The sequence below is a fragment of the Stomoxys calcitrans genome, chromosome 1, assembly GCF_963082655.1.
Source record: "Stomoxys calcitrans chromosome 1, idStoCalc2.1, whole genome shotgun sequence".
Classification (NCBI taxonomy): Eukaryota; Metazoa; Arthropoda; class Insecta; order Diptera; family Muscidae; genus Stomoxys; species Stomoxys calcitrans.
This window is the reverse complement of record NC_081552.1, coordinates 144,067,339-144,081,988: the sequence shown is the minus strand read 5'-3', so window position 1 is coordinate 144,081,988 and position 14,650 is coordinate 144,067,339. Positions and strand designations below refer to the sequence as shown.

The following is a 14,650-nucleotide window of genomic DNA, read 5'->3' as shown; positions in this document are numbered from 1 at the left end:
GTTTTTGTTTCCATACTAGAACACTTTTTTTTATCTGCACTTATCATTTTCTCAATTTTTTATACTTTTTCTCATATAAATAAGAAAACGAACCAATGAAACCAATAAGTCAAGCAAAAATGATGCAGGCAATAGTTTCAAATGTTGCCACTGTAATAGTTTTTTTTTGCCATTTTGCTTACTATAAGCAGAGTACTACTTTCCGCCTATTTTTGGCCGACGTGTTCTATATGGAGTTTGACTGCATTCCGCCTGAAAAGCTGAACAGAAAAACTTCGGCAGAGGTGCATCTGTTCTTAATGAAAATGTACACTCGCTGAATAAGAAATGATGTACTATGTAAACTCACCGTCAACCTTGATCTTTGCTGTCTAATCGATTTACAAAAGTGAAGTATCGAGTTTGCAACATAATCGGGATTCTTAATATATAATATCGCTCTGACATATTCTTGGCAACCCTAGCGACAAGCGTTTAGTCAGGATTCACGCAAATTTTAATTATTTTGAGAAGAAATTGGTAACTATTGGATTTTTTATTTTTTTTATATTTTGTAGCAATGTTGCATGCACTCCCGTCTCTTAATTTGTTGTTGCAAATACTGGTATTACTATAAATAGTTGAAAGTTAAGTGAAAAACAGCGTGTAGTCTTTTGGGAAATCGTCTAGAAAAAATTTAAGATGCGAAAAAATTGTGGTGGAACCCCAACCATCGTGTCTTGTGTACTTAAAGTGAGAAATTGCATGTATATTATATTTTTTTATAGGTGAAAGTTAGTTTAGGATAAAAAAGGATTGTTTGGCTCACAAGTCTGTAGTTGGATATAATTCTATTGCGTCGAGTACATAAATTTTCGCCGGCTTTCCCTAAGGGTACTTTCTTGCCGTGACACTATACGAACCCTATTTCGTGTGTATAACAAAGTTAACGCCGTCGTTTTTGCCGAACCTCTACCTATAAGAAGTGGAAATTAAAAAAGTAATTGATAATATGCATACACATATGATGAACAATTTTTAAGTTTCCAATTATTAATGAAATATTTCGTATTTAGGTTGTCATGGCGAATAACTACGCCGGGTTTAGCTATGGAGGTACACAGTACACATCCACTGGCGCACCAGGTACGTACAGTTCCAACTCTGTGTCATATCCGGCTGTAACTAATGCGACATTTGCTAATGCCGCCGCTTATCAATCTGCTGTAGCTGCTGGAAGCGGAAGTTATGCAGCTGGAGGTGGTGCCGCTGCTGCAGCTGGCTATGCGGGATACGGTAACGACTATGCTTCACTGCAGGCTTATGATTCATCAAAAACATTTTACCAGCAAGCAGCCTCCAGCTACAGCGCCGCTCCATCATCTACAGCTGGTAAGACCCACTATTCGGCACCACCAGTAAAAAATGTGACCCCCATCGGCACTAAACCATCGGCTGGAAAGGACAAATGTGGCCCTGGTGGTCAGGCGAAGATGGGCGGACCAGCTGTAACGACAGCTTCAGGCTCCTACTCCAATTATGATGCAGCTCTCTACAGTGCTGCTTCAATGTATGTAGCTCAACAGCATCAGCCGGGCCAACATGCTCCAGGTGGTGGAAATCCAGGAAAATCAAATGGTGTTATGGGAGGGGGTGGTAATTGGCCCCCGTATCGTAAAGGTGGGCCAGGTGGACCTGGCAATAAAGTGACTCGGCCGAAACAGCCGCCACGACCACAACAACTACATTACTGTGAGGTTTGCAAAATATCGTGCGCAGGTCCGCAAACTTATCGAGAACATTTGGAAGGCCAAAAGCACAAAAAACGTGAAGCTTCTCTAAAAATGCAAGCTAGTGCCCAGACTACAACCCAAAATAGAGGCAACAATTACCACTGTGAACTATGTGATGTTACTTGCACTGGTACCGATGCATACGCAGCACACGTCCGAGGAGCTAAACATCAGAAAGTTGTTAAGTTACATCAAAAACTTGGCAAACCGATTCCGGCCGATGAGCCTAAAAAAATGGGAAAAATTAATTTTGTGCCTGCAAGTGGGAGCAATAATGCGGCCGATGGTTCTGTAAGCACTAAAGAAGGCGACTCGGCAGACAACCAATCTGAAGCAAATAAAACTGATGGTATGTTATTTTCGAATTACTTTTACTGAATATAAGAAAAATTATAATCAAATATTTTTTTTTATTCTTGTAGAAAACCAAGATGAAAGTTCAGAAAATTTAGATAATATAAAACCGGTGGGCGGCGAGTACATAGAAGAGGTAAAAGATGAGGAAGGCAAAATACTAAGTTTCAATTGTAAGCTTTGCGATTGCAAATTTAACGATCCCAATGCAAAAGAAATGCACACCAAGGGGCGTCGCCATCGCTTACAATACAAGCGCAAAGTTCAACCCGATTTGGTTGTTGACTTTAAACCTACTCCTCGACAACGAAGATTAGCTGAAGCTAGGGCTCAGCGTGCACTGATGAGTTCACATCGCGGCCAGAACTCTAATTTTGGAGATAAGCAAGGATATTGGGGAGATGAACAACGGAGACGTGCGCAGTTTGACGATGAATATGACTACAATAATTGGTTGGCTCGCAGTTTCGGCGGTAAGACTAAAAGAACAAGAAAATCAATTTAAATGCTAAATTTATAAGCGCACCAATTTTTATTTTTTTTATCTGTGCTCGCGCTTCTTTCTATTTAAGCCACAAAATTATTTCATTTGTTGTTGGATTTCATCCAGCTTATAGCTATTGTTTTTTATCTATCCCGGCACGGGATAGCTGTGAGCACCACACCATCTATGGTGTTAATTGCTTTCACGAGAAGCTTAGCTGCGAGCTACCGCAGTAGCTGCAACGGCAGTCGGGGACAATCAGCGGTATCGAGCGGAGTCTCAGTGAGAGGTCTATGAGAAGTGTTAACAGTGGGGTCACCAAGGCTCTCTCTTGGTTCCTCTGGTTCTATTTATTTTTTATATTAATGACTAACACCCCCGTGTTTGATACCCCCTTTTTAGTGTAGAACTTCTAAAACCTAGGTAGTCACCCAGTTTATAAGATTATGAAGTTTTGTGATAATTGCGTATAAAATTTCAAAAATCTGTCCCCTTCGGCAAAAAAGTACCAAGAATAGCAATACATCGGAAAAATCATTAAGTCGCCCAATATATATTGTCAAGGTATAAATGAATCCCAATTTCGAACGCTTTAGCTCAATTCGTAAAGAAAGTACAATTTTGAATGTTTTAGTACCTATATGCACGGATTAAAAACAAATCTTCTAACCGCCCAATATTTACTGTCAAAGTGTAGCCGTAGGCTAATTTTGAATGCTTTTAGCTCAATTCGTAAAGAATGTACTATTTTGTACGCTTTAGTGCCTAAATGTACGATTTTGTATATTCTTCTAGTCGCCCAAAATGTATAGTCAATGTGTACCTGTATCCTAATTTTGAGAGTTTTATACGTTTGAGTAACTAAATATACGAATAAAAAATATCTTTTGGTTGCTCAATATTCTTTAACGGTACCAATTACTCCATAATTAGTACGTTTTTTTCACATGTCGTATTTTTGTCTAAACCGGAATAATGTTTGTCAAATTGCATAATTTTAGCAGTCCCCTTTCGCTGTAAGCTTTATTGTACTCTTGCACTTTTTGCACTTTTTGGTACAAAATGCACTAATTTTGAATGGGTCACTTAATTACCCATTTCATATTTCCTTCTTGTACATACATGCCAAATTTCAGACCTCTTTCTCCATCTGTAAAGAAAGTACCTAATGGTACTAATTACCCACTTAGTTTCATATTTCCTTCTTGTACATTTCATATTTCTTTCTTGTACATACATGCCAAATTTCAGACCTCTTTCTCCAGAAGAAAGTACCAAATGGTACCAATTTTGATACCAAAATGTATGAATTTTTAATAGATCATTTAGTCACCAATCCTACATTTCTAAGTTGTATCTACATGCCAATTTTTAGACCTCTAGCTCCATCTGGTAAGATGGAATCCTTCACCAGCAAGGGCTGCCGCCTCAGTGTACGTGTTCGTCCGTTTTTCGTCATGGGAGAGGCACATGTCGGAGTGCCTTTTCCGCACTCTTATGGTCCGTGCCGGGATTGAAAAGAACCCCGGACCATGGTTCTGTTCGGTTCGCCACAACCGCCTCCATCTTCGGTCGGTGTAATCGGTGCATGGAGTGGGTACATTTCTTATCTTGCTCTGGCCTTACATCACTACAGGAGTATAGTCATACTGCACATGTTGCAAGGTGCTGTGCGAACATAGCAGTGGTAAGGCAGTCTGGTCCGGTACTTCCGAGAAAGAGCAATACAACATATACATACCGCCGGTTGGTAGCTGTGTCCCAATTAACGGCCAAGCTTACAACCCCAACATAAGTGTTGGGGTTGTAAGCTTGGGTTCTAGGGGACTTTAATGCGCATCACATGTCATGACATTTTCCCATAGGTAACGACCAGCGTGGCAAAGTTGTGACAGAGCAGATTGTAGACTCCACGTTTTGAACGGTGAATGAGGATGCCCCCATTAGGATTGCGAGGAGGTGTAGCAGCTCGCCAGACATTTCCATTGCATCCTCTGATCTCCTGAGTGACGTAACCTAGCAAGCCGTCATTTCTTTGGGATCAGACCACCTCCCCATAATTCTCACTATTGGCCGACCACACCCGACTTCATAATCTCTGAGCGCCCGACGTTTATTAATCAGAAGAAGGCCGATTGGAGAACTGGCACCCCCTCGGATGTGCTAGTGGCCGAGAGGAAATTCCGAGACATCGTTAACGCAGCAGCCGCTCGCTTTACACCAGCCGGTCGAATACCCAATTTCCGGCGCAGGCAGTTGTACTCGCAGACGAGCGTGATGGGATTCGTTGTACGGCCCCCACTAACCCCAGAATCAGCGAGCTGAATCTGGAAATAAACAGGATAGTCAACGAACTTAGGCGGAATTTGTGGCTGGAACAATTGAAGCACCGGTTAAGGCAAGCTGTGGTCTACTGTTAAGTCACTCTCGAAGCCTGGTAGAGGGAATGACAGGACCTCAGTCACTTTTGGCAACGTAACCGTGACGTATCCGAAGAGATGCGTCAGGTTGTTCAACCATCAATTTATTGTGCATCCCGAGAGTGACAGGGCAAGGAGGACAGCCATTCGCCGTATTCGTGGTCTCCGAGGCCGATGGAGAGCCATCACATTTTACCGTGGACGAAGTTACGAATGTCATTCGTGGCGCCACATCATCTAAGGCGTTAGGCCCCGACGGAATCTCTACACCGATAGTGAAGAATCTGGATTTACCTGGAGTTGAGTGCCACCGGTTAAGGCAAGCTGTGGTCTACTGTTAAGTCACTCTCGAAGCCTGGTAGACGGAATGACGGGACCTTAGTTACTTTTGGCAACGTAACCGTGACGTATCCGAAGAGGTGCGTCAGGTTGTTCAACCATCAATTTATTGTGCATCCCGGGAGTGACTGCAAGGAGGACAACCATTCGCCGTATTTGTGGTCTCCGAGACCGATGGAGAGCCATCACATTTTACCGTGGACGAATGTACGAATGTCATTCGTAGCCCCACATCATCTAAGGCGTTGGGCCCCGACGGTATTTACACCGATAGTGAAGAATCTGGATTTACCTGGAGTTGAGTACCTTACTACCGTCCAAACCCTGTTTTTAAACAGAGTGATTCCGCTACGGAAGCCTGGAAAGGACCCGAGTTTGGGGGAGTCGTACAGACCGATCTGCCGTCTCTCACCAGTAGCAAAGACGCTTGAGTTATTACTCCTCCCGAGCCTCGTAGGAGAATTTCCATTCGCCGAGCATAAACATGAATTTCGAAGACTGCATCATAGCACAACAACTGCTTTGCATGCCATCGCTTTGCATCAAGTCCCTCCGTGACGTGTGAATTATCTGTGTGGTCGCCCGTCATTTGTGGAATTCAGGGATAAGAAGTCGAAACAACGTAGAGTGAAACAGGCAGTTACCCAAGGTGGCATGATATCTCCGGCACTGTTTAACCTCAACCTATCCTCCATTCCACCCCCTCCAGACGGCATAGAGGTCGTATCATATGCGGACGGTTGTACGATCATGGCATCAGGCCCCCTACCCTTTGTTGACATCTGTGATAGGTTGAACGTCAACCTCAATAAATCTGATAAATATTTTGCTGCAGAATCTGAAGATATCTGCCACCGAATCCGCAGCCACATTGTTCACTACAAATACGCGTGAGGTGAATGCCGAGCTGACTGTGATGGTCGATGGAGAAATGATTCCGACCATCAAGTGTCCTAAAATACTTGGCGTCACATTTGACAGCTCTTACACAATCTCCCAACATGCCACAGCAATTTGTGATAAAGTCAAAAGTAGAAACAAGGTCCTCAAGTAACTTGACGGTAGCACTTGGGGTGCAGACAAAGAAACCTTGTTGACCACATACAATTCAGTTGGCCGGTCTGTGATAAGTTAGGCAGTGCAAGTGTGGTCTCGTCAGCTCTGTGAAACGCAGTGGAATAACATTCAGATCTGTCAAAATTTCGCTCTCCCAAGTGCCAAGGGCCGTCTCCTCAGTTCTTATGTGGAGCACCTCCATCAGGAGGTAAAGATACTACCAGAGCGAAGACATAACTACATAACTACATGATGTCCTTTTGGACTGTTATCGCAGAGACCATCCAAATCATCATCTTGTGAATAGATATCCACCGCCCAGAAGCTTTAAGTAAGATCTACATCTAGAGCGTGACAAGAGAGGTCTAGACAACATTAATGCAGACACGGTAGCAGATGCGGTAAATAGCTACCGCGTGAATGTAGTCCTTGAGAACGACCGCCTCCCATTGCACCCGAAGAAATTAACGACCCCCGGAAAACCAGAGTAGTTCTGGCTCATTTAATTTCTAAGTTGTACCTACATGCCAAATTTCGGAACTCATCTGTAAAGAAAATACCAAATAGTATCAATTTTGGCACCAAAATGTTCGAATTGTGAAAAAAATTATTTCGTCGCCCATTATATATTTCTAGCTTTACATACAATCCAAATTTCAGACCACAGAAAGCACCAATTTTTACCAATACTGGTACCAAAATGTACGATCATAGTCACTCATCATATTTTTTCTAGTCGTCGTAGCAATATTTTCATCAAGCTCCTGTAGGTGAGCAAACTCGTTCCGGTCCAAAGGGCCGATTGCCGCGGGAACAGGGTAGCCTTGGGTTATTTAAAGGCGCCAACAACTCGTCTTGTTATGTCAGGCACTCAGCATTTGTGCAAGATTTGGTGCCGTCCGGCCTCTCGATACCCCTGATTGTCCGCGACTGCCCTTGCAGCTACTCCGTTTGGAGCATTCCACTATCCGTAACATGTGGACAAACCCGGAAGCTCGCAGCTAAACTTCTCATGGCAGCAATGAACACCATACAAATTGGACCTCAATGTTCCAGCCTTTGTGATGCTCACAGTTATCCCGTGCTGGATTTTTCCCAGTTGTACCTCCATGCCATTCTTTACAGATAGAGCTACAGGTCGGAAATTTGGCTTTTTTCCTAGTTATACCTGTGTGCAGAATTTTAGATCTATAGCTCTATCTGATAAAAAAAGTGCCAAATGGTATCATTTAGTCACTCGTCATATATTTTCTAGTTGTACCACATGCCAAGTTTCAGACCTCTTGCTCCATCTGTAAAGAAAGTACCAAATGGTACCAATTGCGGTACTAAACGTACGTTTTTCCCCGTTACCAGAACTATTTTTCCATTTTTTCTTTTCACCCTCATCCTTTTGCACCAGATGTTTTTAAGTTATATTTCAAAATTCTCCCTTTATCCATCCGCCTTGTGCAAAGTTTACCCATTTCGTACCTTTTCTGTACTTTTTTAGTACCTAAATGTAAAAACTTTCAGAAACTCTTATATTCAAAGAAAGTACCAAATAGTACCAATTGCGGTACTAAACGTACTATTTCTCCCACTTCCAGTACGATTTTCCAAAAATGTTTTTGCCAAATCTTATTTTTTTTTTTAATGCTCTTTAATTTGAGCCCAAAAACATAATTCCAGCTCCGTTCCGTTCGCGCTGGGCAAATATGTACAATTTATACTTTTTAGTACTTAAAGGTTTGAATGTCACCAAATCCAGCTTTTTGCCCCTCCTATGGCCCAAGACTAACATTCGTACAAAATTTCACGATTCTAGCTTTAGCCTGGCGATGATCAGCCAGTCAGTCAATCACGCGTCTCTTTTATATATCTTAATATCCGCACATTCTTGTCAACCTATATATATATTTAGAGATATTGTTTCCTGCTCCGACATTAACGTATTTGAAAAGTAGTTCGATCTATAGTCTAGAGTCTAATAGAATACGAGTTTGGCTTAGTGAATACAACTTAAGTCGAGGCTTTGCTTTTTAAACCCAATACTTATTCGGTTATATAGCGTAAATATGTATCTTCCAATCAGTGTGAAAAGAAAAATTGCTTTTTCATTACTCATGTCAGAACTTGGTTATGGTATTGAGGTCTATGTGGCACATCCCAAAGTAATCTTGCGAGAATAACAAGGACATATAATATGATTCTTCGTTTTGTATAATCTCCGTAGTATGATCATGTGTCGGATTACGGCAAACTATTTTTGGGAGTACCATTTTCTGATTTTGTGAATATTAAGGTGTTATGTCCACCACTCTTATGTAGTAGGTTTTCATTTTCTAGGTCAAAGAGAAATCCACAAATATGATTGCCCCGGATATCCGCAAGAGTTGCAGAACGATGCTTTGTAGTTCGGGTTGCAAGGATTTGGAATACATTGCTTATGCTTTTGAAAGGAAGCTTACTGAGCATATACGTATTGGAGATAAGAAAAAACATGATTTTCAATGCTTTAATTTAAATATCGCGTGCTGGCAAGAGTTATTTATGCTTTTACTGTTACTGAGTTATCTGGTTTGGGAGCCTTCTCTGTTTAAAAGTGGTATTTAATTTCATAACTTTGAGTAGTTTATAAATAGCAAATTATAGTAATAGTAATTAATTTTGCCACTATCATATTTTGTAAAATGTTTGTAATATTGAAAAGTGGGCCTTATTGGCTTATTTATTGTAATGGAAAATGAAAATTTGGAGAGATGTTGGTTATTGGATTTTCATTTGTTCTTACTGCGCCATAAGCAGAAATTTACAAATATGATCCAGCGTTTCATTCGAAAGGCATCTTTCTACCATTGCACTGCTCTCTAATTAGCGCCACCTCCACATGTAAAAGTGGCTACAACAACATCAACCCCTTTGGTCTAAGCTGAATGAAATCCAGCAACAAATGAAATATTTAATTTTTTTTTTATTTATTCCGTTAATAATACAAAGTCTCACGGCCAACCCGATTGGCGGCAAGGGTTGCCGCCTCAGTGTACAACACACTGCAGCAACAACAACAACATGTTTTCTTGGCTTCCCAACCATAATTAAAGCATGATAATTATAGAAAAGCAAATTGAGAAAGTCAAAGCTAATATTTTCTCTAAATATTTTTTAGGAAATCAGCGTGGATTTGGTGGGCGAATGGGCAATGGACCACCACCCTTCTTTGGGATGATTCCTGGAGGAGCTGGAATCCGTCGACCCGAGAGTAACGATGATCGCCATGCCATCGCACGCCATGCTCAGATTTATCCAAAAGAAGAAGAATTGCAGCTAATTCAACGCATAGTTTCACACACGGAGCGAGCTCTTAAATTTGTCTCGGACACTTTAGCCGAAAATCCAAATGATAGTGGACCTTCAACTGCCAAAAAGGAGAGAAGCGATGGTAATGCCGTCAAAGATGGTCGCGACAATCAAATGCTTTCTTTCCAGAAAGAAGCAGACACCGGGAATCTAAGAATTTTGAAAGGTGTCATGCGGGTCGGCTTTTTGGCTAAGGGCTTGCTCTTGCAAGGAGACACTGCAGTGGAACTTGTCGTTTTGTGTTCGGAAAAGCCGACCGTTAGTCTCTTGAAGCGTGTCGCAGCTGAGTTGCCACAAAAGTTAAAAGAAGTTGCGGGTAAGTTAACATCCAAATTTGTTCTAGAAATAACAAATCAAATGCTGGACTAGTAATACCTTACAACAAATTTACCAAAGGGGTCAAAAAGGTCGAAGCGTTATTCTTTCATATGGGAATAAGCCGAAGCCTTTTGTGTAAACCTTACCGACTTTTTCCAAAGAAATAGCTTGAAATGCACCTTGTTGAATCATGCGATTTGTTCATTTCAATCATCACACTGAAATGAGACACTGATGTGAAAAGCTAAGTTAATTAAATCAAAAAATCCCGTAAAGGTGGATAGCACATTCGTCCTTGCAATAGCAAATAATACATATAAAAAATAGACATTACTAAACGATGGCCATTTGTATGGAAAAAGTAGAGAAAGTTTGGAATACCGATATTGTGGTGGCATTAACAAACAATAATAATAAGTTTAGAAAATTTGCAATAAACAAAACTATGTATTTGGTGTTTTCAGCTCTTTTCACAGGATGATTTCATAACGGCCATGTTGAGATTGCTTCTAATCATCCCTTCCATCCATTGAACCAACCAAACGACTAAAAAAGGTCTTTATACTTCTTCGTACGTCGCTAGCAGCATTGAGGAGCTATTATTTGAACGGTAACACAAGAATTCTTCGTGTCTCACAAGCGAGTGGGCCGCTCTAAAAAAAAGAAAACAAAGGGGTATATTTATACAAAGTTTAGGGCTTCGCTCCTTTTGCAAGTGTACTCTCATCCAGAGACTACATAGTTTCAACCCCCACTTCCGTTTGTCCATTTGTTGCCAATTCCGCGTTCACTCTTTCGACTAGATAACAACACGCCACATAGTAAAACAATAGAAAAACCGTTAAGGTACAAAACAAAAAAAGATAAACTTTGTGTAAATAAAGTCCTTTGAAGTTGGGTTTATAACCAGATGTTTGTAATATACATTTAACAATCACACAAATCGAGCAAATGTATATTTTCTAAATTTGTTCCTTGTTACTTCCCGTTTGATGACCAACCATTTCGCTCATAATTTGGGCATACACTCATGCTTTTTATTTGTGTGGTTTTCGATAAAATACAGTAACATATTATCCTGATAATATGTTGCTAAATGCATATACTTAAAAATTCTATGAGTACAAGAATATTTGAACCGAAATTAATCAATGACTAAATGTGCTGCGAAATGACATGAACAATTTCGGTCAGATGAAAATAAAAGAAAAAAAAAATAATAATTTTTCTCTATGCTTATCAAATATTGAACACAGATAATAACATGTATATAGATAGTGCTATAAAATGAAAAGTAAACGATTTGCCCGTCAAAATGATAGTACAATACATAATCCACTTTATGAGATGTTTGTTCTTTGAGGATAGCTCTTTTCTAATGCCTGTAAAAAGCGTATATTCGTGGTAGTAAAATCAGATTGTTGGCAGAAATCGATATTGTAAAGGCTTATTGGGTCGATTATGGATGACAACCTTAGTTCGATTGCGTTGGCGGTTGACAACTTTACATTGCGGATGGCAAAGTTCAACTGAAGTTACCAGTCCCAGTTGCTAAAAATGGGATTTTTCGGCAACCACCTTTATTGCAGTTGCTCTGTTGTTTTTGTATTTAATTGTTCATTGGTTTCTTTATTACAAATGTGTTTGTGTTTGCAGGCTTCGCCACAAATCAATAATGTTAGGATGTTAGGAAAAAAAAACAACGACGTCACGTAATTCGGCACAACAGTTGATATGTGAAAAGATTTTAAAACAGAGATAAAATTAAAACTGTGTCAAAATAAATGAAACCTTAACACCACAAGTTGTGGGCCATCGCCAAGAGAATATAGACACTAAAAATCTGCAAATGTCACATATTTCTCTATTAATGTCATCTTTCGGGAACAAACGCACTGCTGCGATCATCAACGCAATAGCAGGCAATGACAACGAAAATTAAAAAAGGGTGTTAGAGTATGCTATGCCGAAACAAGCACCACAGCAACAGGGCATACCTGCAATAAGTCAGACATACAGCCCTAATCTGGATAACAATTCCCTGGAAGTTTTTCCCTACTCCCTTTTCCCCTATTCTGAATAACGATTTCCTGGGATGTTTTTTCCTTTATTCTAAACAAACTTTGAAAAAGAGAAATTTCTCCCAGGGAAAAAATTAAGGTATTCTGAATCGTAATGAAAGGGGGAATGAGATGATAAAATTTTGGAAAAATTCCCCTAAACAAATGGAAGGGATATAGAATAAATAATCATGAATTTAATTGTTTTTATAAAAAAAAAAAATGATGCTACTTCTTAGTAATTACGAAAAAAATTATTTTGTACAGAAAATATTTTTCACTTTTTCATCAAAACTAAGTACAAATTTTGCATATGTTGCATAAGTTTTTCAGATTTATTGACACTAAAAGACGAGAATTCTAGAATTGGTATATGAATATACATAGGTATGTTGTTGTTGTAGCAGTGTGTTGTACACTGAGGCGGCAGCCCTTGCCGATGAAGAACTTTATCGTGTCAATCCGGAACCGGCTGCCACATATGTATCAAAATAGGTGGTTCATATTTTAATAAAGAGATATTGCTAATTGATATTAAAAGGAGGCCCCTTATCATTGAGCTTAAAGTAGAATCGGGCATCACTCATTAATATGCAAGAAGAATAGGCAAATTTGCAACATTACAATTCACACCATCAATTACATTGTGCCACATTTGGCAGCATTTACGCCACAGGGATATAAATAAATCCCTAATACGCTTTTCCGCCAATCTATGTCCAACAGCCGCCCCAACCAAAAAGAAAAGCGGACGCCGCTCGGAAATGTCGATAAGATCTTTAAGTTCTAGCTGCATAAATGTAAATAAAGCAGCGTATCAGCCAGCCCACCACAGCATTAATGGCGACGTAGTAGAAGCAATCCTTTATACTACTCACTATTGTAGTTCTGCCCAAGATCGATACGGTAGATTCAGCCACCTAAACTCGTTTTGACAAGGGAAAACGCCAAACCAAATGAGAAGCATCTCATTTTAGCCAACGATTGTTGGATGAAGACGGAAAGTTGTTATCACAATACAGAAATGTCTTGACAAGCTGTAGGCCATAATTGTGCACTATTAAAATACAAAAAGCAAAAGCAATCCCAAGGCAGCCGGTTGTACGTACCGGATTGACCCGATGAAGTCCTTCAGCGGCAAGGGCTGCCGTCTCAGTGTACAATACACTGCTACAACAACAACAAAAAGTAAAACAAACATTACAAAAGCAACACTAAACATGTTTGTAAACGTTTTTAACAACGATTATAACTTCTTTTTGCTTATTTTTCTATTTTGTGTTCTTTGTTTTTCAAAAAATAATAGTCAAATGTTTGGCAAAAATAAAACAGCTGGAGCGAAAGAGCTGTTTTTGAAAATTCGAAATTCCCTTTCCGCATTCAATCAGAATAGTAGGATTATATTCGAGGGAGAAATTAATTCCCTGGGAGTTTATTCCCAGGAGTTTCAGAATTGAGCTGATTTTGTGTTAATTTTGAAAATATTTGAAAAAAGAAAATAGGCAGAGATATTTGTTTGTTTGTCTGCTATTTTATGGCGTCAAATGCATATTTGAGAAAATGAATGAAGACATCATTCGGAAAATATTTGAAGAAGAGAAAAATCCCATAGGCATTTGAATACCTGCCTTTTATGGCATCAAACAGACATTTGAGAAATGGGTTAAGGCGTCATAAAACCTATTTCGCATTTTTGCAATTAGGGATTTTTGTGACTTTTGGTTCAATTTGAACAACGATCGACAGTTTATCTTTTTTAAAGCAAGGATGCCTCAATAAATAGAAGAGCATCGTTTGTTGCATTTGAATATGTTTTTGCACCTTTCGCAAAACACGGTATCTTTTAAAATGTCACCGTTTTCGTCTTTCCATAAAACCGTTATAAATTTGACTTTTACAAACTTTTTTATTTGTTGTATATTCTTCATCTATAATTTTTTTTATATTTTTACAATACTCCATATTTTTCCATTTCAAGCGCTCGTTTTCTTACAGAGCTCACTCGCGTATGAAATAACCCATGGCAACACATCAAACGCTGGTCAATGAATTATATTTACGTTATTTCAGCCATAAGAATGAATATCACCAGAAATTGAAGGATTTAAATTGATTACTCAAAAGAAATTGCCAGACAGCGTTAAGTTTGATGCTGCAAATTATCAAGCAATGAACTGTAGACCCGACAGACGGGAGATTAGAGTGCAACACTACGGTGTTGAAGATAGCACTCGCTACGCTTTTTCCCCATTTGGGAAAAGATAATAACGTAAATAATAAATTCATTCATTCAGGTACACAAAATAAATAGAAAGACTGCACGGAGCCAGAAGTGCAAGTACATTGGAGACTGCATTGAATACTCATTAATATAATTGTTGGTTGTTGTTGTTGTAGCAGTTTGTTGTGTTCTATTATTCGTCTGCTTGATTCTGTTGAGTGTCTAGACCCAGATACTCTGCGACTAGATGGGGTGCGTCCACAGGGATCTGGGTCTGAGTCGAGTGG

The 14,650-nt window shown here is 39.6% G+C and overlaps 1 protein-coding gene and 1 long non-coding RNA gene across 6 annotated transcripts in view; one reads left to right on the top strand and one right to left on the bottom strand.

Moving 5' to 3' along the window:
• Positions 1–444: 444 nt before the first annotated feature.
• The window catches only part of LOC106089758 (zinc finger RNA-binding protein), a 44,663-nt gene continuing 30,457 nt past the window's right edge, over positions 445–14,650 (top strand). Inside the window, exons 1-6 of one of the 5 annotated variants that reach the window (XM_013255733.2) lie at positions 450–519; positions 768–979; positions 1,056–1,125; positions 1,210–2,121; positions 2,195–2,599; positions 9,574–10,080. In XM_013255733.2, the coding sequence (XP_013111187.1) occupies positions 1,062–1,125; positions 1,210–2,121; positions 2,195–2,599; positions 9,574–10,080 (1,888 nt within the window). In that variant the 5' untranslated portion in view covers positions 450–519; positions 768–979; positions 1,056–1,061. Of the gene's footprint in view, positions 520–767; positions 980–1,055; positions 2,122–2,194; positions 2,600–9,573; positions 10,081–10,546; positions 10,654–14,650 lie in introns of those variants that run through there. The other 4 variants (XM_059362726.1, XM_013255734.2, XM_013255731.2 and 1 more) reach the window with 4 other exon arrangements.
• LOC106089760 (uncharacterized) overlaps positions 10,586–14,650 on the bottom strand; it is a 33,066-nt gene continuing 29,001 nt past the window's right edge. The window contains exon 2 of the long non-coding RNA XR_001221686.2: positions 10,586–10,735. This is a non-coding gene — a long non-coding RNA (uncharacterized LOC106089760). The remainder of the gene's footprint in view (positions 10,736–14,650) is intronic.